This window comes from Python bivittatus, unplaced genomic scaffold, assembly GCF_059951505.1.
Source record: "Python bivittatus isolate LINGU-HERP-01145 unplaced genomic scaffold, Pbiv_v1 ctg000570_np1212, whole genome shotgun sequence".
Lineage (NCBI taxonomy): Eukaryota > Metazoa > Chordata > Lepidosauria > Squamata > Pythonidae > Python > Python bivittatus.
Window position 1 is genome coordinate 12,680,681 of NW_028277097.1, and position 24,739 is coordinate 12,705,419.

General features: G+C 38.7%; 1 protein-coding gene across 12 annotated transcripts in view; it reads left to right on the forward strand.

Moving 5' to 3' along the window:
* The first annotated feature begins 17,645 nt into the window (after positions 1-17,645).
* Positions 17,646-24,739, forward strand: part of TCF4 (transcription factor 4) — a 356,514-nt gene continuing 349,420 nt past the window's right edge. For 3 of the 12 annotated variants that reach the window (XR_015798233.1, XM_088152596.1, XM_088152606.1), the window contains exons 1-3: positions 19,361-19,612; positions 20,548-20,639; positions 22,280-22,352. Coding sequence is in view for 11 of the 12 variants with exons in the window: in XM_088152596.1 (XP_088008722.1) it covers positions 19,552-19,612; positions 20,548-20,639; positions 22,280-22,352 (226 nt within the window). In the remaining variant the exon portion in view is untranslated. Of the gene's footprint in view, positions 18,263-18,939; positions 19,074-19,358; positions 19,613-20,547; positions 20,640-22,279; positions 22,353-24,739 lie in introns of those variants that run through there. The other 9 variants (XM_088152599.1, XM_088152605.1, XM_088152601.1 and 6 more) reach the window with 8 other exon arrangements.

The window sequence follows — 24,739 nt, forward strand, 5'->3', positions numbered from 1 at the left end:
CTATGGTCTGTGTGGTTACCAGCATTGGAAATTTCAACAGCCTTGTTGCTTATCCCTTATATAAATTACAATGAAATCTCCCTCAAGGATCTGTATATAAATCAGTGCTCTTTCCTTTTTCATAAGTGATCTGGTGCACGAGTGAAGTGGCCAAGTCTGCTGACAAAACCAAACTGTTTAGGGTAGTTAAAACAAAAAGGGACAATGAAAATGCGTTCAGGGAATACATTGACTCCTTTAGTATAGACGCTGGACTTTATCCAATGCTAGTTTTCTGTAAACTTTGCTCTTGGCCTCTTGTGCAGTGAGATCTGTCAGATTACCCATTATAACTACTGGAATAATGTCTTCTGACTCATATTTCATTTTTATATAGTTTATAATTATTTCAACTGGGCAGAAGAATAGAGAAGATCCTTATATGAGTATTGGATGGTCTGTCTTACATAGTTACAAACAGAAGCTATTTAGTTTCTTCAAAAGCTGTTGGCCCAGGGTTGTAACTATGTCATCTCTAGTTAATCAACATTCTGGAGTTTTGTGTTGTTTTTAAATCACTCAATTGTACAGCAACTGTCTGATTCTCTTCAGTTAGATGTGGTGGACAACTAGTTTCCTTATTTTATAGTATAAATCACAGTCACTGGATGAATTAGTAATAGTGGCTGAATTTGGCATGCTGTATGTATTAAAAATGAGAATGTAGTTTGGGTATTATTCAAAGGGATGCCAGTCAAGTAAAATGTCATAGGCTAGATTCTAATGAAGCTACCATTAATTCTGCATTACTGTAACAGTATGTAGGAATTACCTTGGGAGATAGGAGGAAGAACCACAGCCTAGATAACAGTCTGTTAAATGAAATCTGAGTCTGAAGGAGGAGTGGGCATGGAGAAAGCATCTCAGAAGGGAACCTCCCTAGTTTTCAGGAGAGCAAAAGTAAGGGAGGGGAGAGTTACTTTCAGACTTTCAAGATTCTGTTACTGTAACCTTACAGTAAAGGTAGTATTTTACTCATGGTTGGTGCTTCTTGTCTGGACTACCTCAAAGGGTTGAAAATTCCTCTTCTCCAACCTCAATCCTAGCTGTCTCGGTAATGCAACAATCATTGTGTTCAAACTCCAGAAACGTTAATATTTTGATTCAGAATGGCCATCCTTGTGCATGTGCATTTTATGAAGCTGAAGTTCATAGCCCAATTGTATAATCCAAGTACTGTACATTCATACTGTTAGCTCGTGGGATGCTAGAATATACGATGTAGAGGCTGGTTCAGAGATAGTCCCCCTCTGGATCTCAAAAGTAACTGCCCACAATTATTTGGAAGTTCAATTCAACGTGTTTGCAAAGGTTGCTCTGGCAGTCAAAACTTTTTATCCTAAACCTTTATAGGATGGGCTTTGCAGATATATGAATACTGAATGAATCAAGAGTTGGCTTCTGTTTAGAAAAACTCAGTTAAACTTCTTCCATAATGAAAGAATATCTGGAATATCTAGCATGCATGTGCGTGTGTCTGTCTGTCTGTCTGTCTGTCTGTCTATCTCCAAAAATAAAGGTGGGGTGGGAGAGAGAGAATATGTTAGGAAATCATTCTTAAAGAAAAAGATATATAAAATAATTTCATGGTGAGAATCTATAAAATGCGCTTCCTCTACTTCTGTTTTTCTCTCTCTCTCCCATACAACTGATTTGCCCAGTTCTTGTTCCAAAGCCTAAATTACCAAGCCACCTTATTATTTTTCCCCCATTTTGAGATGCTAGTATTTCAGGAAATATTAAAGGTCTCCTGATGAAATTTTTAAAACGGGTTGCTTTATTGAACATTTTGCACTCCTAGTCAAGCTGTCATCACCCCCTATAATAACCTACACATGCCCATAAACTTAGGAGGGAGAAAATAAAGAATGTTACCTTAGCCTCAGTTTCATTCTGATCAAAAGGCTTTTTTTTTTTAATCTGATGAACAGCAGCAGCTGCTGAAATTCAAAACATATGGAAACAGTGTCTGGAAACAGTATTTTGAAAGAAGAACTGTGATACAAAATGACGATTTTAAGGGAATAGCATCTATTCACCATCAAGCAAAGTGACCTGTTCTAAAAAGGTTTGATAAGCCTACCCATTCTTCCATTTTTCCTTTACCTGCCATTCCTACCTCCTTCAATCAGCAGCAGATGTCTAGTTTACAGGGTAAACATCGTCTCATAAAGCGGTCCTGAATGATAGAGGTTCCAGTGATGATGCTGTAATATATTTGTCTTGAAAATAAATAATGCATCTCAAAATAAACTAAATAATGGCATGAGAAGTAGCAGACAACTTGCTGAAGAGTCTTAGGGAAAAAAAAAAAAAGAATATTTTGACAGAATCCTTCAGATGTGTGTTTCCACTGCTGAAATAAAGCAACGTTCTCCTTCTTCCATACTGGGCATTTTCCAAACAGAGAGCTTTCCCTCTAACGTGTTAGAAGAGCATCCATCAAAACTGCACACAAGATCTTGAAATGCTGACATTCCATCAGGGAACAGCAAAGTAAGCCAGGTTTTGATCTATATGAGTTAGAGGGGAGAGTTTATTCCATTATTAAATGCTCCTCTGTGGAAAACTGACATAGATTTTTCTCTCTAGTCCTTTAAGGCAAAGCCTTCTGAGTTGAAAGGGACTATTTAAGTGATCAAATCCAACCTCCTGCAGAGTGCAGGTATCTAAATTAAAGCATCACTGATCTGTAGCTGCTTGGTCTCTGCTGGAGCTCCTCCAGTGAAAGAGACCAACCCATCTCTCTGGGTAACTGGTTCCACTATTGAACTGCTTGTACTGTTGGGAAGTCTTTTCCCCCAACACTCAGTCTGATTCTGCTAAAATTTAAATCCATCATTCTGTGTCCTGCATTCTGGAGCAATAGGCTACCTTCTGCGGGGCATCCTTTCAGGAATTTGAAGGGTGCTGTCATAATTCATATCTCAAGGCTCAATATTCCCAATTGCTTCTATCTCTCTTCATAAACTTAGTTTCTAGTTCTATGTTTATCCTCACTGGTCTTCTATGAACTTGGTTCAGTTTGTCTGAATCCTTCTTAAAGTGAAACCCCAGAACCAGATCTGACCTATATAGAATTAAGTAGAAATGTTATTCCCTCGAATTTGGAAATTATACATCTGTTGATACACCCTAGAACTGCATGTCCCTTTAAAACTGCATTTGCTATCATCTGTAAGCATTGAAGCTCTTCCCTGAGATATACACAAACAACACATCAGATAGTCTCAACAATAATGGCAATTTTAGTGCTACACTTTTGGACAGCAGTGAGAAACATGATAGGAGAAGGGCAGAGAAGAGTTGCAATTATAAAGACTGGAAATGATATAGCACTTTAGCCAAGAATGGGAGGGGCAATGTTTTACAAGACAATTTAGGAGAACCAATATTTATTCATTCAGCATAAAGACAATGAAATACATGTTTTTTTTTTTTTAAGCAAAGCTAAAATAAAAGTAGCCAAATCAGGATACTTAATGGCATACAAATTTCTTCAGGAGTAAGTATGCATGGAACTGGATCTGAAGCCTGAAATGCACTGGAAATATGAAAGAATAAAATGGACTTTTCTTGGCACTTATAAAATAACAGAAATGACATTAAGTGAAGAAATCTGGAAACAGTTCCACGGCTTGAGCACAACTATATAGGCTTTCTCCAATCAACACCATTAAACCTCACAAGCTGGAGGTGCAAAGAGAGGCTCTTCATATATTGACTGGATGCGCACATCATGGTAACACATAGCTTGTTTTAACTGTGGTTTATTGAATAAGCAACAGTAGATGGCATCAAATACTATACTATGCCATAAACCAGAGTTTACAATCCACAATGGCTGGTTCATATTGTACTCCAAACTAAAATGAAACAAACCACATTATGGCTTATTGTGGCAAGTGAACCCTAAACTAAACTAAACTAAACTAAACTAAACTAAACTAAACTAAACTAAACTAAACTAAACTAAACTAAACTAAACTAAACTAAACTAAACGGTGTATTCATGCAGAAGGGAAAGATATTTAGAGCCCAAATGGGTTCCTCCAGAAAAAAGAGTGGTGTAAAAATAAATAACACCTTGTGGGAGTACTACAGTCTTGCAAGATTTCAGGCAGGAACACCAAAAAGTTGTGAGATGTGGCAGTATCATTCACTTTCAACTGTTTACTTAAAAAGAAAAAATAATTCTTACTTAATCTGGGGGTCACAAAGGGATTACCTGGGAGACTTGTGTAGCCATGGTGTCTGAAGCTATTGCATTGGCATCCTGCCTTATATGGTAGTCCTCAAAATTTTTTAATGATATTTATTTAGTTATGCAATTCATTTAATTTAATATTTAAATTTAAATTAAAGGAAAAGGAATATTTTAAAGGAAAAGAAGACAAGCACTGTAGAGAGTTTGCACAGGTTAAGACTAAACTTTTAATTTATGTAAGTAATGTTTCTGCCTTCTTACAAAGAAGACACTCCCAAGATGTCTTAGAAGCATCATTATGTCAATATGACACAGAATATCCTATTGCAAATTAACTTTTAGCAAAACATAAATTGAAACAAAACGAACAAAGAAAAAATCCCCACTATACTTTCTTGGAAAACATATTTAGAATTACTGAAGCACTACTGAAAAAAGAAATCCTAACAGACCTCAACTGTTGGCTCACCAGATCAGGTCTCAAGGATAAGTTTCAGTCTCCTGACTTCACAAGGCTTAACTTTACTGAGATCTGTCAAGCATGGCACAGCTAAATAAGAATCTTTATTGCAAACTAGAATGAAGCCACAACTGAAAATCGAATGCCTTCTGTCAGCATGAAAATGCAGTTTAAACCCACTTTTCCTACGTTTCAGTGGACTCTTTATTCCGCACTTCATGGACTTAATGCCAAATGATTGTTAGTTGTTGACATAACTGACATCTCTGCCTTGAGAACTACCAATTCTTGGCTTACCTGTCATTGTGGCCAAAACAGCTCTCGCAAGCAGCTATTTTCCTCATTCTTTCAAGGCAGTTCTCTATGGGACACATTGCTGTAATCAAGTCAGCACAGGTAGTCTGCTCTCTCCACAAACAATCGTTCCAGACGGTAAAAGTGACTCCAAACTGCCAAGTTACACCAAATTGCCAAGTCCAAGAAAATCCTTAAAAAGAATCTCCTCTTTTCTAGAGGAGATGTCATTCCAGCCCCCCACCCCCTGCCCACCATGGAGGAATGTTTGGTGAAATTGACAGAACTTGCCCAGATGGATCAACTGACTTATTTGATTAGAGAAAGGTCATTATTGACATTCATCAATGACTGGAAACGCATTATGGACTTCTTACATAAGAAAGAAAATGATTTTGTGACTTGTGGTTTTGATGATTAGAAAGGTTATAGAAAGAAGGGAATTATGATGAAATCTTGGAGAGAAAGGTTTGATTAGAATTGTATGTATAACTGCCAAGAGGAAGATCAGAAGCCACTTCTATATATGTATATAAACCTTGCTCTCCAAGATTTTCTGTTTTCATGTTTTCTGTTCTTTATTTTTTTTCTTTTTTCTATCTTCTTTTTTCTATGTTTTTTCTTTTCCTTCCTTTTTTTTTCACATTTACTTTACTGTATTTTTCTTCCTTTGAATGTATTTCTTATTATCTACATAAAATTTATTAATAAAAACTATTTTAAAAAAAGATGTCCTTCCAGCCCCCTCAAGACTGAGAACCACTAAGGCTCATGTAATATATCTCAGCAGACAACATCAGTTAATAATCTGGCTTCTAGTTTTTACAGCAGAAATTACTAAATACCTTTTGCAATTGATTTTAGTAATCTTGTCTGAATATAACTAAAGTAGTTTTCCCCAAGCTAGTGTCAGCCACGTAGGTCAAAATACAATTTCCTTCACCCTCAGCTAAGCATGATCATAAGCCAAATCAGTGGGAGGGTGATAGTGAGAGGAATAGCATTTGAGGCACACCAGGTCAGGAATGGTCGAACTAAAGTATGAATCATTGCAGCCAGACCTTCAAAAAGGTGATACATTTGCCAAAGTTAGTAGAAGATTATGAGCTGCGGACGCCTGTAGCATACTCTTCAAGAAAACTATGCCAAAAAGCATCCATAAGCTGTGTAAGTGATCTTTAAGGGGGAGTACATTTCCATCTACAATATGCCTTGGCAACAAACTGGATATGTAGACAAAGGGCAGGGAGGAATCGAAGATAAAACCAAGGATTTGTGCATGTCACCATGGTGGAAAGTTATGTTGTTGACAGTAACAGAGGAGAGGGAGGCTTGAAAGAAATGAAGAGCAGTTCAGCCTTTGGCATAGTGAATCTCAGTTGGCAATGAAACATCTGAGGAGAACAATCAGGCAGGAAATAGGAGGTACAGTGCTGGATGAAGGGGGAAATGTCTGAGATAGGGAAACACAAAAATTGGGAATGGAATGTTTGCAACGAAATAGATAAGAGGTGCTTCAACAACAGCAGAGAAACCACAAGGCAGCCAGGTGGCAACAGGAGGATCAGAAAAGGGTACAGCTGGTAAAAGCAGCGAATGAATGAATGAATGAATGAATGAATGAATGAATGAATGAATGAATGAAAGAAAGAAAGAAAGAAAGAAAGAAAGAAAGAAAGAAAGAAAGAAAGATTTAGCAGCAGGAACATGAGGGACAGAAATGGTACCAAATCCTTAGAACCCAAACATAGGGGAAAGCAAATGAAATACAAGGATGAACAGAGGCATGGTGAACTATTTAAGAATCAAGCCAAAGAAATTCAGATTACCCACCGTGACAACTGTGTTAGGATAACTCTGTCTTTCCTGTCTACTATCACACTGCAGGATTTAGTGATAAAGCTCTTTGCTTCAGGACAAAAGAGGAAGGGGCACAGGTTAATTTCTTGCTTTAATGTAACCAATGGCCAGCACAAGGCATTTTCCTACCCGAGGCAGGAAGCAAACGGGAGCTTCTATTTCTTAGAAAATGCAATAAGCCTATGAATGTTTCGTCCTCAAATTTGCTGCCCTTTCATGACACCTAATATCGATATCCTGGGTACAAAATGCTTGATAAAAAAGTATCGCAAGCCATGCTATTGAGCATTTCTTTTAAAAAGTTTAAAAATATGTGTGTGTTAAACTTTGGGCAATGGTAGTCAAAGTCCAGCTACTAGGAATGCCATTTTCTGAACCAATCATCATAGTGGCCCCGATGTCCTAGCAAGATCACACTAATAATATTTCTGCAGAGTTGAAAGCAGATGGAGGCCTCTGTTACATAGCTAAAGGTATTTCATTTCCCCTCTTAATTCTGCTGGAACCTTCTCGTGCTACTTAGCGACCATCCTTGACAAAACTAATTTGGGGGTTGCACGCACAAATTAACTGATGTCAGACTGTGTGCGGGAGTGGGGTGTAGATTTAAGCAATATGTGGGTGATACATTATTAATTGATTCACTGATTCTGTGCTACATAATTAAAGGACGTCTTGAAGATCACGGGCAGGTGCACAATTGTTCATATTGTCATGCCCGGATTCTGTTCATACTGGAATAAGAGTTAAAGTGAGAAAGGAATAGAAATGCAAACACCTCCTTAAGGACAACTAAGATAAACCCCTAAGCCTTTATTGTTTTGAGAAGATTACAGGAGCAAAGCCCATCATTTTTCTTCTCAGACTGCCTTGTTAAACGCAAAAAAAGTGTGGTTATTTCCACTATAGGAAAGACCAACAAGAGCTCTGGAATATTGACATATCACATCTCTTCTTATGATGATCCTCCATGTATAGCCATCATTTATGTATTATCATGTTCGAATCCCAAAAGATTTTTCCTTGTTGGCAAAAGACAATGAAAAAATGATGAGCTTTAAGAATAGATTCAGGCCTCAATGCCAGATGTTAGGACTACTAGAACTGGGCTGCAAAATCCAAAAAGTTTCTGGATGGGAAGAAACAGATATAGAAAACAATACATCTTTGCTACATCGTTTGGATTTTTGCAGCTCAGATCTGGTAGATCTAACAGAGGTAGACTTAAAACTGGGATCAGGTTTACATGGAACAACCCAAAAATTATTTGTTCAATTTGTAAAGTTGGCCTTCTCATATACATGACTCTGGGCAGCTCACACAGTCAGAAAACACAAAATGCAAATAAATAACCAAATAATAAGAACAAAAAACTTTAAAACCATTAAAAACCATTAAAACCCTAATCTGCAGAAGTAGCGGCATCCACCTTATGAACAGCATAACCATTTCACAAGCTCTATACCACAACCAGATCCCTATGCACGATGCCAAGGCCATGTCTTCAGGGCCTTCCAGAAGACCAACAGGGTCAGAGCCAATCTAACCTTAGCAGGGCAGGGGATAAAAATAGCATAAAAACACTCTCCTATGGAAACCACAACTCTTCACTGGGCAAAAGGTTAGGGCAGGAGTATGGCAGGGGGAAACCAAGAAAATCCAAAAATGCATTCAGATGTTTCAGCCATAAGGTCTGCAGTCCCAAATCAATCTGAAGACGTATGCCAAATATAGTAGGTGTTATTGGAGTCCAGCTACACACAGCATTCGTGCACCACACAAAGTGTCCGAAAATATAAAGACCATTAAACACTCTACCACAGGGCTTTATGTGGAATGGGGTTGGTCTACCTACCTCCAGGTTCATCCCCATGGATAAGCTAGAAACAAGAGTAACCCTCTTGACTGATCTGCTGGCAAAGATAGTATAAGTTGGACACCACTTTGTAAATTAAAAATAATACAGAAGCTTACATTCAAATATCCATCCCTTTAGGAGTAATACTGTTTGTGAATTTTCTTTATCCTTTTTTATTCTATTGCCTTTATTATCATAATCCTTAACTTGCTTAAAATAAAGTACATGGGATGACACCCCTGCCCAAAGGCTTATAATTTAACGCAAAAAGGAAAGGGATAGGAAGGAAGGAAGGAAGGAAGGAAGGAAGGAAGGAAGGAAGGAAGGAAGGGAGGGAGGGAGGGAGGGAGGAAGGAAGGAAGGAAGGAAGGAAGGAAGGAAGGAAGGAAGGAAGGAAGGAAGGAAGGAAGGAAGGAAGGAAGGAAGTTGAGTTCATGTGAAGTTTATATAAATAAAGAAGCAAAATACTTTTTTTGAAGAACTAATCACTACAGGCAGATGAGTGTCCTTTTGTGAAACATTTTAATTGCAGGTAATTGGTGGCACTGATTGAAATCCTTAGAGGAAATATTTCCATTGATAGGCAGAATTCTTGACCTTAGAATTTTCAGCTTTGTCCTCCATATGTGTGTTTGGATATATGTGTCTGTATACACATAAATGCACACTCATAGACACGCATACACACATTTTCCTTCTGTCCACTGCTTCTTTATCCATCTGAAGTTATTTAGCCAGATTTCCAATCACAGAGAGTATGTTATAGTTCCTACAGTGTCAAGGAGGATCTGAAGAACAAATATATTTAGAAGGAACATCTGCCTAACATTCATAATCTTCCCACATTAACACTGTGTTAATTGTCAAGCCAAATCTTGATAACTGGTTTCATGAGTCTATGGATAGATTCACACAATGCATAAAGTCATGATTTGTTTATATTTGTTGAATAAGTCAAAATTGACTTAACACAAATTGTGATAAAGCATAAATCATGGTATATAAAATATATGGCTGGGTTCCCCAACTTGCTAAACTAAAATCAAAATACGGCTTTATTTCTCTTTTATGTGGAGCATGAAGAGATTTTAGATACTCCAGTGGAGTGGAAATGGTGGAGGTGTGTATGCATCCTTACAATGAGTTCGAATTTCTGCAGCCTAAAAAGTATCCAGGGTGTTTAATACTTACCACTTTTCTCCTCAGTTTCATCAATTACTACAACCCACATCCAATACTTAGAGACATTGGAAAAACACGTAGTAACAAAATTGATGACATGATAGCATGCCAACTTCATAGCTCTCTGTGGGACTTTTAAAGCAGGAAGAATGATAGATTAATACCCACGCAGTTTCATCCTGTTACAAATGCTCAAGGTGATGGGCTGTTGTCATTGTTGTTTTGCAAACTAATAAAGACACATAACATATACTAAGAACATGAGAGATATACACCATTGATTTACTTTATTTCTCCCCTGTGAAAGTGAGAAAATTGTTATTCTTCCAAGACCTGCAGTAGCTTGGGCAGGATATGATTGAATGACTTGGCTAGAGAGAACTAACTAGTACATCTCTGTGGATCACTGTCAATTCATCTCACAGTTGTGTCACTCTACCTTGATGTGATGGACCATCTCACAGGATTAAGTCGCTACACCTATCCAGAGCTTTCAGATAGGCTGATCTGCTTCAGTCAGCTCTTCTGTATCAATGGAAGTTATGCCCAGAAGCTACTTGTTGATGAGCAAACTGAAGCACTGTGTCTACTCTGTCAGTTAGAGGCACTTCACAATGACACATCACCATGATCTCTGTCAGAGCAAAGCAGCCTGCACAGTCCTAACTCACTGTGCTCTCAGGGTACCAAGGTTAGCGAGAGCAAAAGCTATTAGCAGGCCTCTTTCAAACCACTTTGGAGGAATTGGGCAAAGAAGTGGTTCCATGTGGAACTACCCTGAGGGGGGTAATTTGGAGGAACACACACATACAGTTAAAACTGACCTCTGCAGTCAGACATATTCATTAACGCTATTCTGTAACAAAGCTGCCTTCTTGGCAGTGTGTTAATCTGGAGCAACATTTAGGTAATAAAAGTGCTTCATCTGTTACATTCTACAAATTAAACTTCTCTTACAAGCACAACAAAAAGGGTAGTTGAAAAGTTAACAACTGTTCCGATTAACTCTCCCAGAAGAAATTTCACTATCTGCTTATGTCATTTCTCCTCATTATGTGTTTCAGGGGCAACACAGGAAAAAGGTTTTATTTTTATTTTTCTCTTCAAATGGTTTGCAATCTCTGCTTTTCTGTTTATATCTAATTCATTGTTATGAAAGTAAAAATGGGAAATGAAAAATATGGGTTAACCTTAAATATTCAGAAGACAGAAATGAAATCACCTGGCATGTTTAGTGAACTTAGAATTGATTACAAGGAATTGAAGATGGTAATTAATTTTGTTTTCTTGGGCTCAGAAATGGGAAAATGGACAACTTGATGGAGAAGAAGGTAGGGTCAAATGTAGACAAGATCATGAAGGGTTTATTTATTTATGTTAATCAATTAGGCACTGCCTGACTCCAGAACAACTCCAGGTAGCTCACAACACAATAAACAGAAAAACAATATAATAAGAACAAAACCATACAAAACAAGAAAAGAACAAGATGTCAAATCCAGCTGACAACACAGAACATATACCACTAATACACAGGAAGGGACTGTTGGGAGAACAGTCAGGACTTTAAAGCCCTCTGGAATGACATCATGATGGGAACCACCAGACCTCAGAGGGAACCTCATTCCAGAGGGGAGGTGCTGCCACAGAGAAGGTGTGCGTTAAGGGTCCTGATAAGGTGACCCTGTTTGATTGAAGGACTTGGAGGGCACCAACCCTGTCAACTCATATCTGCCAGGCAGACATCACGGGAGATAGGCGGTCCTTCAAACAACTGGGCCCTATGGCTTTATTCCCTATTTCCTCTACACTCTCCTTTAAGTGTCTATACTAATCTTTGGGTCAAACCTTGACAAAATCTGAGTTTCACTTCTCAGTTTTGGCCAGTAGGTCTGTTGGATGCTGATGATAATAGCTATCCTCTCTAAATAAAAGTTGGTCTTCAAGCACTTGCTCTCTATTGTAGAGAGGAAAGAGTAATCACCAACTACAGTTCAGCTAAAGTAGTGATTTTCTCCCAAAGGCCTCTCATTCATCATCATTCTGAATGGGTCAGAATCAATAAAACCAAGGTATTGTTCTAGGTGCTTCTTCTGAAACCTCTGTGATCTGGAAAGAACCACCTGGGCCCACAAATCCACAGAAACCATTCTGCAAACAGTTAATTTTGATACAATCAAGGAAAAACAACATAACTCCAATTCAGATAGTTAGAAAAATGGAGGATAGATGGAGACAAGCCAGCCTACGCAAAAGAGGGTGCCAAGAAGAACAGGAAGGAAAATGAAATGTAAGAAGGTTTGAATATTGTTTGAAAATACACAGCTTGTTCTTGAATTACTGTAGTTGCTGAGATTCTTTCGTATGGGTTCCTATACTTTTTTAAAAAAATAAATACGATTTATTGGGTACTTCTTGGATTTGTTATGTATTTGCCTAAGTGGTTCATTCCTACCACTTAACTCCTACCTGGAGTTAAGTCTTATAACTACACCAACTACAACTATAATAACTATGTACATACAATAGTACTAATATTCAGAGTACACATCATCAGTCAGTTGGTACATAGCATGCAGATAACTAATTCACATGACTTTACCACTTTTGAAGCTGTTCAGTTCACATTTCTAAAAGCCTTGTTGAAGGTCCCCTAATGCATACCCAGTTCTCTACTGAGATAGGAATCTGGACTAAGTTTGAATGTAACTCTGTTCCTTGAAAGTATGGCTTAGTTTTTTTGACAGCTGTCTGGCTTCCCAGATCTTACTGGATAAATACTTGCCATCATGGAAGGCAGGTGTAGAACTGGATTTAAAATTTTATAGCTGATCAGCTCAATACTTGACCTTGATTTACTTTGAGAGAACCCTGAGAGAGCTGAAAGAATGGGCTTGGTTTTGATAATGAAATCCAGAAAAATCTAAGTACTTTCCCCACTTTGTGTGGGGCAGATCTGTTTAGAAGACCTGTCTCCTATGCCAGTTATTTATTCATAGGAAAGCCCTCACATCTGCTGGATTCAATGTTCTGTCATCTTCGTTGCTGTAAGGAAGATTTAACAGTATTCCAGTGTAAGAACAACTATATCTCTGCCCATTGAGGAAAAACTGAATTGGTCTCAAATGGGCTTCTTCACTGTTCTTTCTAGTCAGCTTGGCAAGCAGACTTAATAGTTCCCCTCTTAATTAACAGCAATGATAGCTTACAGGAAGAACATTCTCCTTCTCTTGGCTGAAACTTTGCCCATGATCTCCAGAAAGGTCACCAAATTCTGCTCCTTCACCGCGGCTGTTTGATGTTTAACAGTTACTTGGATAAATATATTCACAGTTTGCATGTACCTTAATGCTTTCTTCAATCTATAATATTTGGTTAACTGTAAATAAAGTTTCTTTTTCCTTGGGTCTTTGGTTATAACTCAATTTAAATAAATAAGAAAACGAAATATTAGAACTATTAAAGGATTTTGTTTTTTTTCTTCAGTGGAAATGGTAAGGCTGTGAAAGCTGGACACTGTGAAAGACAGAGGGAAAGAAGACATCTTTAAATTAGGAATTTGGAGATGGTTAGTAAGAATTTCATGGACAGCAAGAAGAATCTATACATCCTCAACCAAATAAATATTGACTGCCCCTTGATGTGATAATCAACAAGTAGAAACTCACATTGGGCATGTGATACATACACTAAATGACTACGCTTGGCAAGACTGAAGAATGAAAGGAAAGATAATGAATAAGGCAGATAAACAGGATCAGTTACCATGAGCTGAGCAGGGCTCCATGGTACTTAATTAACTATAATTAACTTCCTATGCTTGGGAGAAACAAACTTATACTGGTTATACTAAAGAACATGCATAGAATCATGGCCGGTTTTCCATTTTTATTTTTATCAAGAAACTCTGCAATTTTTTCAGATCTCTCTTCAGACCCAGTAAGAGAACTTGTATATGGTATCACATGAAGAGAATATACTGCTTGAAAAAGTCAAAGCAAGAAATATATTGCTAGTGGCAGTTGAAGCAGCATCAAAACACAAAAGCTAACAACAGTTGATATAACAGTCTCAGGAGACAAGCTTTTTGAATGGGGAATATGGTAACTAAGCAAGACATTTGGGGGGGAAAATACACTATAAACAAAGAAATGATCCTTGAATTCTACATCCAGATATCAAAACACGCTTTTGAGTCTCAGTACTGCCTAATTACTGATTTCAATTGTGTAAAAGTCAAACCGCCATTTAAATAAATTATGCAAATATTACAAAGTTGCAGATTTACATATGCAATGCAATCGCTATGTATCTGTAACAATCAAATTATTTTAAATGCACATTTCTTCCTCATTTTTACATTGTCTTGTCCTGTTAAGGAAAGTCTAATACATGCAAATGGAACGTAAGATGTGTCTATTATTTTATTAAGAGAAACAGTTACATTCCTCAAAATTTAGGGCTTAAATATTGGGGATGGGGTGGGGTTTGATTTACTTATTTATCTACTGTGTATACATCCAACTTTTTAATTAAAGTTGCATTGTTTTGTCTGTTTGGTTAACTACGCTTTTGAATGTTGAAAGTGCGAGGCAGAAATTGAATGAATGTTATTTATGCTTTTATGTAGTTATATTTATACATCCTTTCCTCTGTGTTTATTATGATTTAGTGTCTTCGTAAGCCCCCTTGAATGTCCTATCTTAAGAGAGAGGAAGCATATAAATGTAATTATTATAAAAAATATATATTCAGTGAAAAGTAACTCAGGAGTAGGGACTAAGTACTCCTAAGTACACCAATCTGCCTCATAATAACTAAGAACAACAGTTATGTTTCTTAATTTTTCCTCACAACAATAAACAATTTTATTTCATAATTTTCCTCAGGATAAAGAAAGAATTCTATTTCTTAAATTTCCCCCCAGTAAAATGGCCTGGTGCTATGACTATTTTATCCTTGCTGAGGAGACTTTCTCAGATAGATAGATAGGTAGATAACATAATTTTATGCCCAGCACTGAAATTATACAGGGATTCAGTTTGGCTAGAAAGCCTAAGGTGGAACAGAAAAGTGTGTAATTTAAAGAGAGTATTCAAGATGATTCCTTCGTCTTATTTCATTTTACACATCATTAAGAGTAATAATAATGCTTACATATCTAATATATTCTTTAAGTCACTTTCCTCCAATGTTAACCTCAAAACTATCCCCATCTGATTAAAATAAAAGGTATTTGGGGAGTCTGAAGATGAAATATTCATGATTTCTGCTGAATCTATAATAAATAAAAGGAAGACGCAGGAAAGAGATTGTGGGGAAACACATATTTAGGACTTTGGGACCACAAGAACTGCATATTACTAGTTGAAAAATTATGGAGAGATGACCATCTGGGTGTTATGATCTGAGGGAGATGCCAAAACACGGAAGACAAGAGATAAGCTAAATTTCTCACTATGGCTGTGTTCATACTGCACACATTCTTGTGCTTATTTTAACCATAGTTTACTGAAAGCAAGTTTTATGGGTTCAGAGGCATAAGCTGACTATATAAGCAAGGTTTGCTCAATGCAACTAAGATTTGGTCAGTTAGTTCCATAGACATGAGAATCCAGCCAATGAAATATTTGTTTCCTAGATAATTGTTTATCAGGATTTCAGAATTCACCAACAATAATTTCATCAAAAGAAAGCCAAAAATTATAAAAACTGGGCAGTAAATACCCCTTTAGAAGAGGCACATCTGCCTTCTTACACACAAAGTTCTTTTAAGATGATCCTGGCCAAAAGATATTATTGGAGGCAAAAACATTCTACCTGGATGGTAGCCAGGATATGTTTTCTAAGTGCAAACTGACACAAGGATGCAAACAAAGCATGCCAACAACAATTTATGGCCTCCAAATGTGTTGGACTTTACAACTTCCAGAAATCCTAACTGGTAAAGAACAATAATTATCTATACATCTTTAGAAAATAAACTGGTGGGTGGGTGCAGTTGAATGCTTTGTTTGCATTACAAGGAAATGGATATAGTGGAATTGAGAATATTTTTGCAGGGTTCTGCTTGACCCCAGTTATTTTCTAAGAATCCTTACCAATTCCCTATTTTCCTTCCTCAGATTCCTCTTTCTCCATTTTTTTCTAGATAGTTCCCTGCTTCAGCCCTTTTTTGCAAGGCACTTATTGGCACACATGGGAAATCCAGAAAGGACTATGTACTCAGAATTCTAGCATTGTCTTCTTTTCCCCTGCTGAAATCTAGAGAAGTTTTAAGAACAGAATTATCCAACCTTTTTGGACCAAGAGGTACATTTAAACTTTTGAGATGATATTACACAAAATGGCCATCATGGGGGATCCGACAAAACACTCACATAGAGAAGGCAAACAAAACATTCAAGTGCACCCACCCACCACTTCATTTTCTAAAAATGTCCATGGAATCTATGCAGCATCTCAGCATTATTGAAAATACAGTATAGGTTGTGCTTGAAACTGACATTCTACAACATGCTAGACCATTCTTATTTTTATATAACATTAAGAAGGCATGAAGCTTGGTGGCAACCAAGAACAAATCATGAGTTGTCACACTGCTGCCCTTGATGCCACACTGAAGACTGAGAGTTAGAGCATTGATGGTAAAGCCTGCCATGATTGAAACTCAACTCCTGGTGGCTGCGTGGATGCATTCAGTTAGTTTTTCTTGCAAAAATAAGGAGTGGGGTTGCTGTTCTTCTATTTCCTAGTCTAGCCTTTGGCCTTAGATCTTCTGGGAGTTCAAGTACTAACAAAATACAATCCTGCTTGATGACTACGTGCCATCAAGTCCATGTTGACTCTTAGCAACCACATAGATATTCTCCATGACAATCTGTCCCTAACCTGGTTGTTCAGGTCTTCTAATAGTGCACCCATTGCCACCGTAACTGAGTCCATCCCCCTTGCTGCTGGTCGTCTTCTTCTTCTCTTTCCCTTCACAGCATCAGCACCTTCTCTAAAGAGCTGAGTCTTTGCCTAATGCTTCTGAAGTAGGATAAACTGAGCCTAATCATTTATGCCTGGAGTGAGAACTCTGGCTTGATTTGTTCTATGATCCATTTGTTGATCCTGCTTATGTTTCTTTCCTTTAAGATCAGCCGTGGTCATTTAGCTGCAGTCACTGCCACCTGTTTGAAGTCCTGGGTCAAACATCCAATCAGGCATCATGCTCAATGAGTGCCTTTTTATCATTCATGCCTCTCAGCCTGACCCTCCTCGCAGTATCCCCGCGAGCAGTGCGCAGCATCAAGAGGGTCCTCCTGCCACTCTGGCTTCAGCTGGCCGGCTCTGAAGGCCAACCCCCCTCGGGAGGGCATCCAGCATGAAAGCCAACCTAGCTCAAGCCAAGCAAGGACCACCAAACCCCAGAAAGGTTAAGCCCAGCTGCAGAAAACTGCCTCCATCCCTCTTTGCTGGTCTGCCAGGGCACGCAATTACGCGACGGCAAGGGCTCAACGAGCTGCAGCTGGCGGGCATCTCTGAGCGTGCGCGCGAGGAAAGGGACCTCTCAGACTTCTGCTCCTCCTTCACGTTTGGTTACATTCCCCTTCCAGAGTTGTGTTTCCTCCATCTTAGCTGACTTTCTAGCCTGGCTGTTTACCTCTCTATGCTCCCTGCACGCCCTCCCTCCTCTGCTCGTCATTTTCTGTAATAGACGACGCAGCAGGAGCGAGCAACGTGCAGCGGCGGGAGCTGCGGCTTATCCCCCCCCTTTATAAGCACCCCTGCATTGCCCGGATGTGAATGGATTACAATGTATCTTTCAGGGAAACGTATTACTATCAATTTCTCCGTGGGGGAGTCCATAGTGATGATGAGAAAGAGGAGAGATTTCTAAAGTTGGAGCAAGTTTAAGACTTTTCTTGTTGTTTAAAAAAAAAAAAAAAACAGGCGGGGTGGGGAGCGTTACAGCGACCGAGATTTTTTTTTTTTTTAAATAGATTATTAGCGGGCATGTGTTTATAACGAGAGACACGAGGGGAAGTTACTGGATTTTCGTTTTTCAAACCCAATTGTGATTTTTTTTTTTTTTTGGCTGGCTTTTAATTTTGTTTCGTTCAGGTGGGAAGAACTTTTATGGCAAGTGACTTATTGTGGATAATCCAAAACAAAGCAGAACCCCTCATCCGGTGTTAATTTCTTTTAAATTGGTGGAGTATTTTCTGCATCGAGACTGAGTCCGAATTAAAAGGACTTCTATTTTTGAGAGTCAAACACACGTGAGATAATAAAGCACCTTTACAGAAGACTTCTCTCTTTTCTTCCCCTAAAATATATTTCCTTGGAATATTGTGAACACATTGTTCCATTTAAGGTAAAGTTAAAATTTCCTCTTAGAGTGGGTTCTTCTTCTTCTTTTTTAAATGTTGATCCCAGTGTATTTTTAACTTGATACAACTTAGCCATATGAATTGAACTGCATTGTTTATGTGATAGTAGCCACACACGTAACCAGGAGCGCCTAAGCGTGCATGAACTGAAAAGCCTCGCGGAGCTTTGGAAAGAAAATGAATTTAGCCTCAATCCCGCGGGTGGGGGAGGGCGAGACACGGATCCCTCCGGTTTTCGTGTGGGGAGGGAGGCCGGGAAGGGGGGATAATGTGAGGCCTGTAGCAGCGTTTGCGGAGGAAGACCATGCTTGCGAGAACTGGGAGAGCGGTTGGCATCCTCGCTAGAAAACTTGCTTGCGAACGCTCAATTTTGTAAAAGTTTCCATTAATACTCTCTGCACGGTCCCCTCCAGGTTCTACAACGTAGCATGGACTGCCGTTGAGAGAAAAGAGGCCCCGGACAAAAAGAACTGATTTGGGTTTTTTTTTTGTTTTTGTTTTTTAAACAAGTATCCCAAACAATGGTTGTGGGTCTGTGGCCGGGCGGGGCGGGGGAAGAGCCGGAGCAGAGAAACCTTTGTATCACGTGCATTTGCAGCGGAGAATAACGTTCCTCAGCTTGCCTGTATTGGAACGACGGAAGAATGATTTTTTATAATAAATCTTAAAAGTGCTTGGGGACTGGGGACGTGGAGGGAGGCGGGAGGAAGGAAGGAAGGAAGGAAAGAAAGACAGACCCGGGCGAGCTAACGTGTAGGTTTCCAGCGGCAGGAGCAGGGCATGGAAGAAAACGAGGTGCCCGTTTGCCTTTATTGCGTTGATGTACATATATATTTCCTTGAGGGGGGGGCAATGCGTGCGCGGGTGTGTTAGGGTTGCGGGTCCTTTGGAAGGCAAAACTGCTGCCGAGGGAGCGGGGCTCCTCTTTTTCCTTTCTGAACTTACAATCCGGCTTCTATTTGGATTTGTTTGTGTGCGTGTGTTGGGGGGGAGTTGTTTGTGTTTTTCCCCCTCCTTCCCCCCCTTTCCTCCCCCTCTCCCTTTACCCTAAGGCAGAAAAAAAGAGTTTGGTTTAGGAATCAGGGCTTCCTCCCTCCTCCGCCGCCGCGTTTTCTTCGCCCCGCTCTCCTTATTTTCCGCTCCTGTTCAGGAAGAGCTTTCGCGTGGCGCCAGCGAGGTTTCTTCTCCCGTCTCTCTCTCTCTCTCTCTGTTTCTCTCTCTCTCTCCTGCGTGTGTATGTGCGGTTGGTTGGTGGATGCTCTAATTTCGAGCAATGAAATCCAGAGCTCGGGGCTGTGGTCGGAAAGGGACCCCCTTCTCGTCACTCTCGGCCGGTAGGTACCGGAGGTGCCCTTTTTACAAAACGTGTTTTGGGCTGGAGTTAGTTGTGGCTGGTCCTAATAGAGAACAGCGCGGACGAGTGCCAGCGGTGCACCATTTAAACACGCGGGATTTGCTCTCCCTCCCCCCTCCCCCCCCCCGGGGTAGCAATGGCCTTTTTCACCCCTCCTCTCCTTGCAATTGTTTGCTTTAAAGAAATGGGTGACTTTGTTGCCAGCAGGCCCTGAAATGCCTTTTCGTGCCAGTAGTTCGCTACTTTAAAGTCCCCGGCTACCTTCCATAAATTAGGGGTCTGGTTGTCAATGGAAAACTCTTTCTCTCCTCCCTCAAGGCTTTAATCAGAATAAATATCCAGGCTGGGTATCAAAGGCGGATTCTTGTCCCCCCCCACACCTTTCCCATCCATTTATGTTGTCTCCCCCCTCCCTTGCACCGACCGAGCGTGCGTTGGCTTACTCCAAGGACTCCGTGCTCGCCTCTGAATAAAATCCTCGGAAAGCGTTCGGTCGTTTGAGCGGAAAGGGAAGGGAGCATGCAGAAGAAATAAAAATAAAGTTGGGGGACGGTGGCTGTACTTGCTACTCCACGTTTCTCTCCATTCCTGTTTGAACCTCCTGTTGCATAAACGATGCGCGGAACAGCGCGGCCGCTGCTCTCGGGGTCTCTCTCCTGCGTTTGGGGTCAGAGTAGCTGCTAACCGAGTTTAGACCGGTTCGTTAGAACTACGGTGTTGTCTTTCTCGTCTTCTTCTTCCTCGTTGTCGCTGCTGCCCTTCCACACACCCCCTCCCTTCCTCACCTCTTCCCCACTTCCCTAGTCTCGTTAAAAAGAAGAAAAAGAAAAAAGAAAAAAAAAGAAAAAATCCGATTGTTGTTTCCTGTAAGGCTCGCGACTGGGTTTCTGATTGCGGTTATTTCCATGTTTCTAGGTTTGTGTGATTTTGCTAAAATGCATCACCAACAGCGAATGGCTGCCTTAGGGACGGACAAAGAACTCAGTGATTTACTGGATTTCAGTGCGGTAAGAAACAACGGTGGAAATGAACAGCAGCTGTTAAAAAAAAAAAAAAAGCCCAGAAAAAGTCTGTTAAACTAAACCAAAACAAAGCCAAACTGAGTTTAAGTACAATGAGTAATTTTTAATCAGCCTTTTTAATTCATGGTCAATATGCACGCTCTTTTACTTACTGATTAGAATCTTATCTGAAAGGAGATGGACTATTGTCTGCAATTTACTTGGATGTGTTCTTATCATTTGACATCCTCCCCAAAAATGAACCCACACATCCTCTGTAAAAATTCCGGATATTTCTCATTATTCTCTGTGAATAATAATTACTTAACATTGTGCATTGCCTTCTAAAAGTAATGGCTGGTGTACCATTTAACTGATGGGTAATCAGTTTCTTACAAGTGTACTTTTAGTTCTTCCCTTGTTTCATTTTTTGGCACGTGAAAAGTGAAAGGAAATCCAGAACTAGTCTAGCTTCAAGTTTTCACTGAAATCTCAGATTGCTGTGCTATCAGTGAAGGAGTTGCAACTTTCCTGTGGATACCCCCCCCCCCCATTGATGGCTAGCTCTGTACGTGTGTGTGTGTGCGCGTGTGTGTGATTTTTCTTTTCATTTTTTATTTTACCTATAGACTTTTAATAACTGTCTTAATTCTAAGGCCTAATATTAACCAGACCCTGAGTAACTGGTTAATGGAATATTCCCTCCACCCTTGGCTTTCTCTCCCCCTCAGCCGTTTCTCTCCCCCACTCCTAATCTCCCCTACTCCCCCTTTCTTCCAATATGTCAGAAGTCTTTATTATTTATTCATGTTGGGGGGGGGAGAAGCAAGATAAGTCAATTTCATATACGATGCATTTGTGTCTTTAAAGACTTCCACTGTTGGCAGGGGGAAAATAAGATCCAAGTGGGGGCTGTTCCAGTCTGCTGCTGTCCTTCAGACTTCCCTTTCAAGACATGGCTTTGAGAAGTTTGGCCAGGAACTGTAGCCTGAGGCAGCTTGGTAGCCCCCACTTTGCTAACTGTTCTTTTTTTCATTTCTTCCTTTGCTTTTTGTAGTCTCTGACTCAGGGAAGGTGTGTATTATCTACTAGACACGTAGAAGAAGATGGAAACCAATTACGGTTGAAATAAACGCAGGAGAGTGAGGGGGGGAAGAGGGAGAGAGTGAAAGTGAGTGTGAGTGTAACGTAATTGCTCTTACATTAAAAGCTGAGGTGAAAATTTAGGGCAGGTGGAAATTTCCATTAATATCATTTGAGTGCACTTATGAGAGGCAAATCCTAAAACAGGATGGAAATGGATTTAACTTCGTTTATGACTAAGGTTTCAGTAACAAACTTTTTTCCCTTACCTTTGCCAATCTGAATGTTTTTGGGAAGGTTTTGGTTTGCTGATATGTGTCTGGGGTTGTGGAGTCCCTCCTACCACATATCTTATATTGTTTGGGGAATGCGTAAAACTAACATGAGAAGAAAAAAGGAATATAGTTTAAGAACTGCTGTGTTGTTACAAAGGCTGAGATGGGAGAGATTTCATATTTAAATAAATCATTATGACAGCTTTTGAATAATGTTGAATGAAATTTGAACATAGGGAAAAAAATAATCCTATTTACGAACAATAATACCTCTTTGTTTTCTTTTAGATGTTTTCACCTCCTGTGAGCAGTGGGAAGAATGGACCAACTTCTTTGGCAAGTGGACACTTTACTGGCTCAAGTATGTACAATTTCTGTTTGGAATTCAGTTGAAGTGTCCTGAAAGTGTATATATATATTTTACCCTACATCTACTGTGTGCATGAGTCTGGGGAACATAACTTTAGCTTGGATTAAGGACTTATATTAAGATGCAGTTGAAGTATTCTATTGTTCATCTTGCCAAATGTTTAGTACATTATCTTTCTCAGGAGGAAGAATTCCATACATATATTTTGCAGGACTTACTTTGAGATTTAAGCCTTTTAAAACATATCTTTCCTTTTGTTCTGCAAGGAGCAATAACCAGTTTCTTAAAGGTAGTAATTATTTTCATGTTTGCAAAGAGGAATAACCATTTTATAGTTCTATTTCGGTATCCAACCTCTTTTTCTTTTTTCTTTTCATCCTGATTTTGTTCTAAGAATTAGCATTTACTAATGGATAATTTGCCCATCTATTAGCTACTGTCTGGGAAAGACTTCTGTCCATAAGCTGAAATCCTATTATAGTGACTTTCTTGATGATCATAACAGCTTTTGGAAAAAGAGCCTGTTGATATTAATGCAAATGTTTATTATCTGTGTATGTGTTGAAAAAATGTGTTATATTCATTGCAAATGGTTATTTTCTCTGTGACCCAAAGAAAGGGTCTGGTTTTTGATGCAGGAACCTCTGAATATAAAATAATTGAATGTCAAATACAGAATATGTTTATGTATTGGGAATAATTCATTTTCTGTCATGCTAGCAGTGAGAAAGACACATCTGAAGTGTTCTTCCCTCAGTAATTGCATTTCATAGTGTTTCCTGCATTACTGAATGTTGTTCTTTGGATATCTCTGATATATCTACAATTAAACAGCTGCAGTGTCTTCAACATTTTGGCAATTGCACATAACTGTTTACTGACCAAAATTCTATGTGAGGAGCATCTCTGAACCAGATGTTCAATTTTGACAAGACTTTACAAGTTCATTATCAGTTACTGATGGTGTACGGCATTAGTCTGCTATCAAATTCAATAGCAAAATTCCCAGTGGTTTTAGCAGGCCGGGACTAAGAATTCAAATGGATAAGAAATAAAATGATGCCCAGTTTAGTATATATTTAATTATTTAAAATAGGGTTTTTTTTAAAAAGTCTTTTGAATGTTTTTATAACATTTTCAATGAATGATATCCTGATGACTAAATTACAATTACAATTTATTTTGTTGTATCTACACATACTGTCTGGTTTTATTCCTAATTTTAAAAATGAAAAAAAATCTCTAACTTGATACTATACTAACATTTATCGAATCCATTTAGCTTGATTCCTAGATAGATTTTCCTTATCCATTTCTTTAGAGTGTAATATCTTACCAAGGAGTTATCTATTTTAAAACAAAACAATTGTTCTAGCAGAGTCTTTCAAAGAATGTATACATTGGATATTTTTTCATTATATAAGTAGTATAAAGTATTTGTGCCAGATAAATCATTTTGTATTTAATCAGTACTACAGATAACTACTGTTCTAACAAGTATTAGCAAGATGCTCATTTTATGGATTTTCCTTAGCTTAATAGTCTCCTAAGAGACTATTTTATCAACAGTTTTAAAAGGACGAAGAAACCATTTGGAAATCTAAGAAAAAAATGAGCATTTTATTATATGCTCAAGCAACCATCTTGCTTTGATATGCAAATGACTGAAAAGAAGGAAAAAACACACAAAAGCCCGAAGATAGCAAGATTAAACTGAAGAGATCTCAAAACCATGATATTTTTCTTAAGACACTTTAAGACCAGAGTTCTGTGTATATGTTCTTGTAAGCTAGTTCTCTTAACTATAGTGAACTGATTTCCTAGTTTTTGAATGAGATACAGTAGAATGAACTAAACAAAGTTTTGTGTCCTAGCTCACTTGATTAAGTATACAGTAACCACAATAATGTGTCAAAACTGTAGAGATTTGTATGATTACACAAATGCTTTTGTTGACATAGGTAGTTTTTTTTTTTTTTATCAATAAGAACTAGCTTTTGAAATGAATCATTTAGTAGGAAGACTAGTTGGTAGAAGCCAATATGTTACGAATCTCTCCCTAAATCCTAAGGAAAACTTGTGACCTGAAGTTATACTGACTATACCTGGCTTCCTGATGTTATTGTTTCTTAATGTGTTTTCTGGCAAATGAACTGTGTACGGTAGTCATGTACTTTATAGTTGCGTTGTTATGGTGAGTCGAAATATGGCAATAGATGGTTCTGTTATGAAGTACTAGGAAATATTCTTTTGATGACATTTTAATATACACATTTACTGCTGCAGAAAACCCAGTGTTACGGTAGCATAATGTCCTAGTTTGGGCCATTGATGACTGTTCTGAATACATTTGGTTCTTTCAGTTGAAACTCAGATCT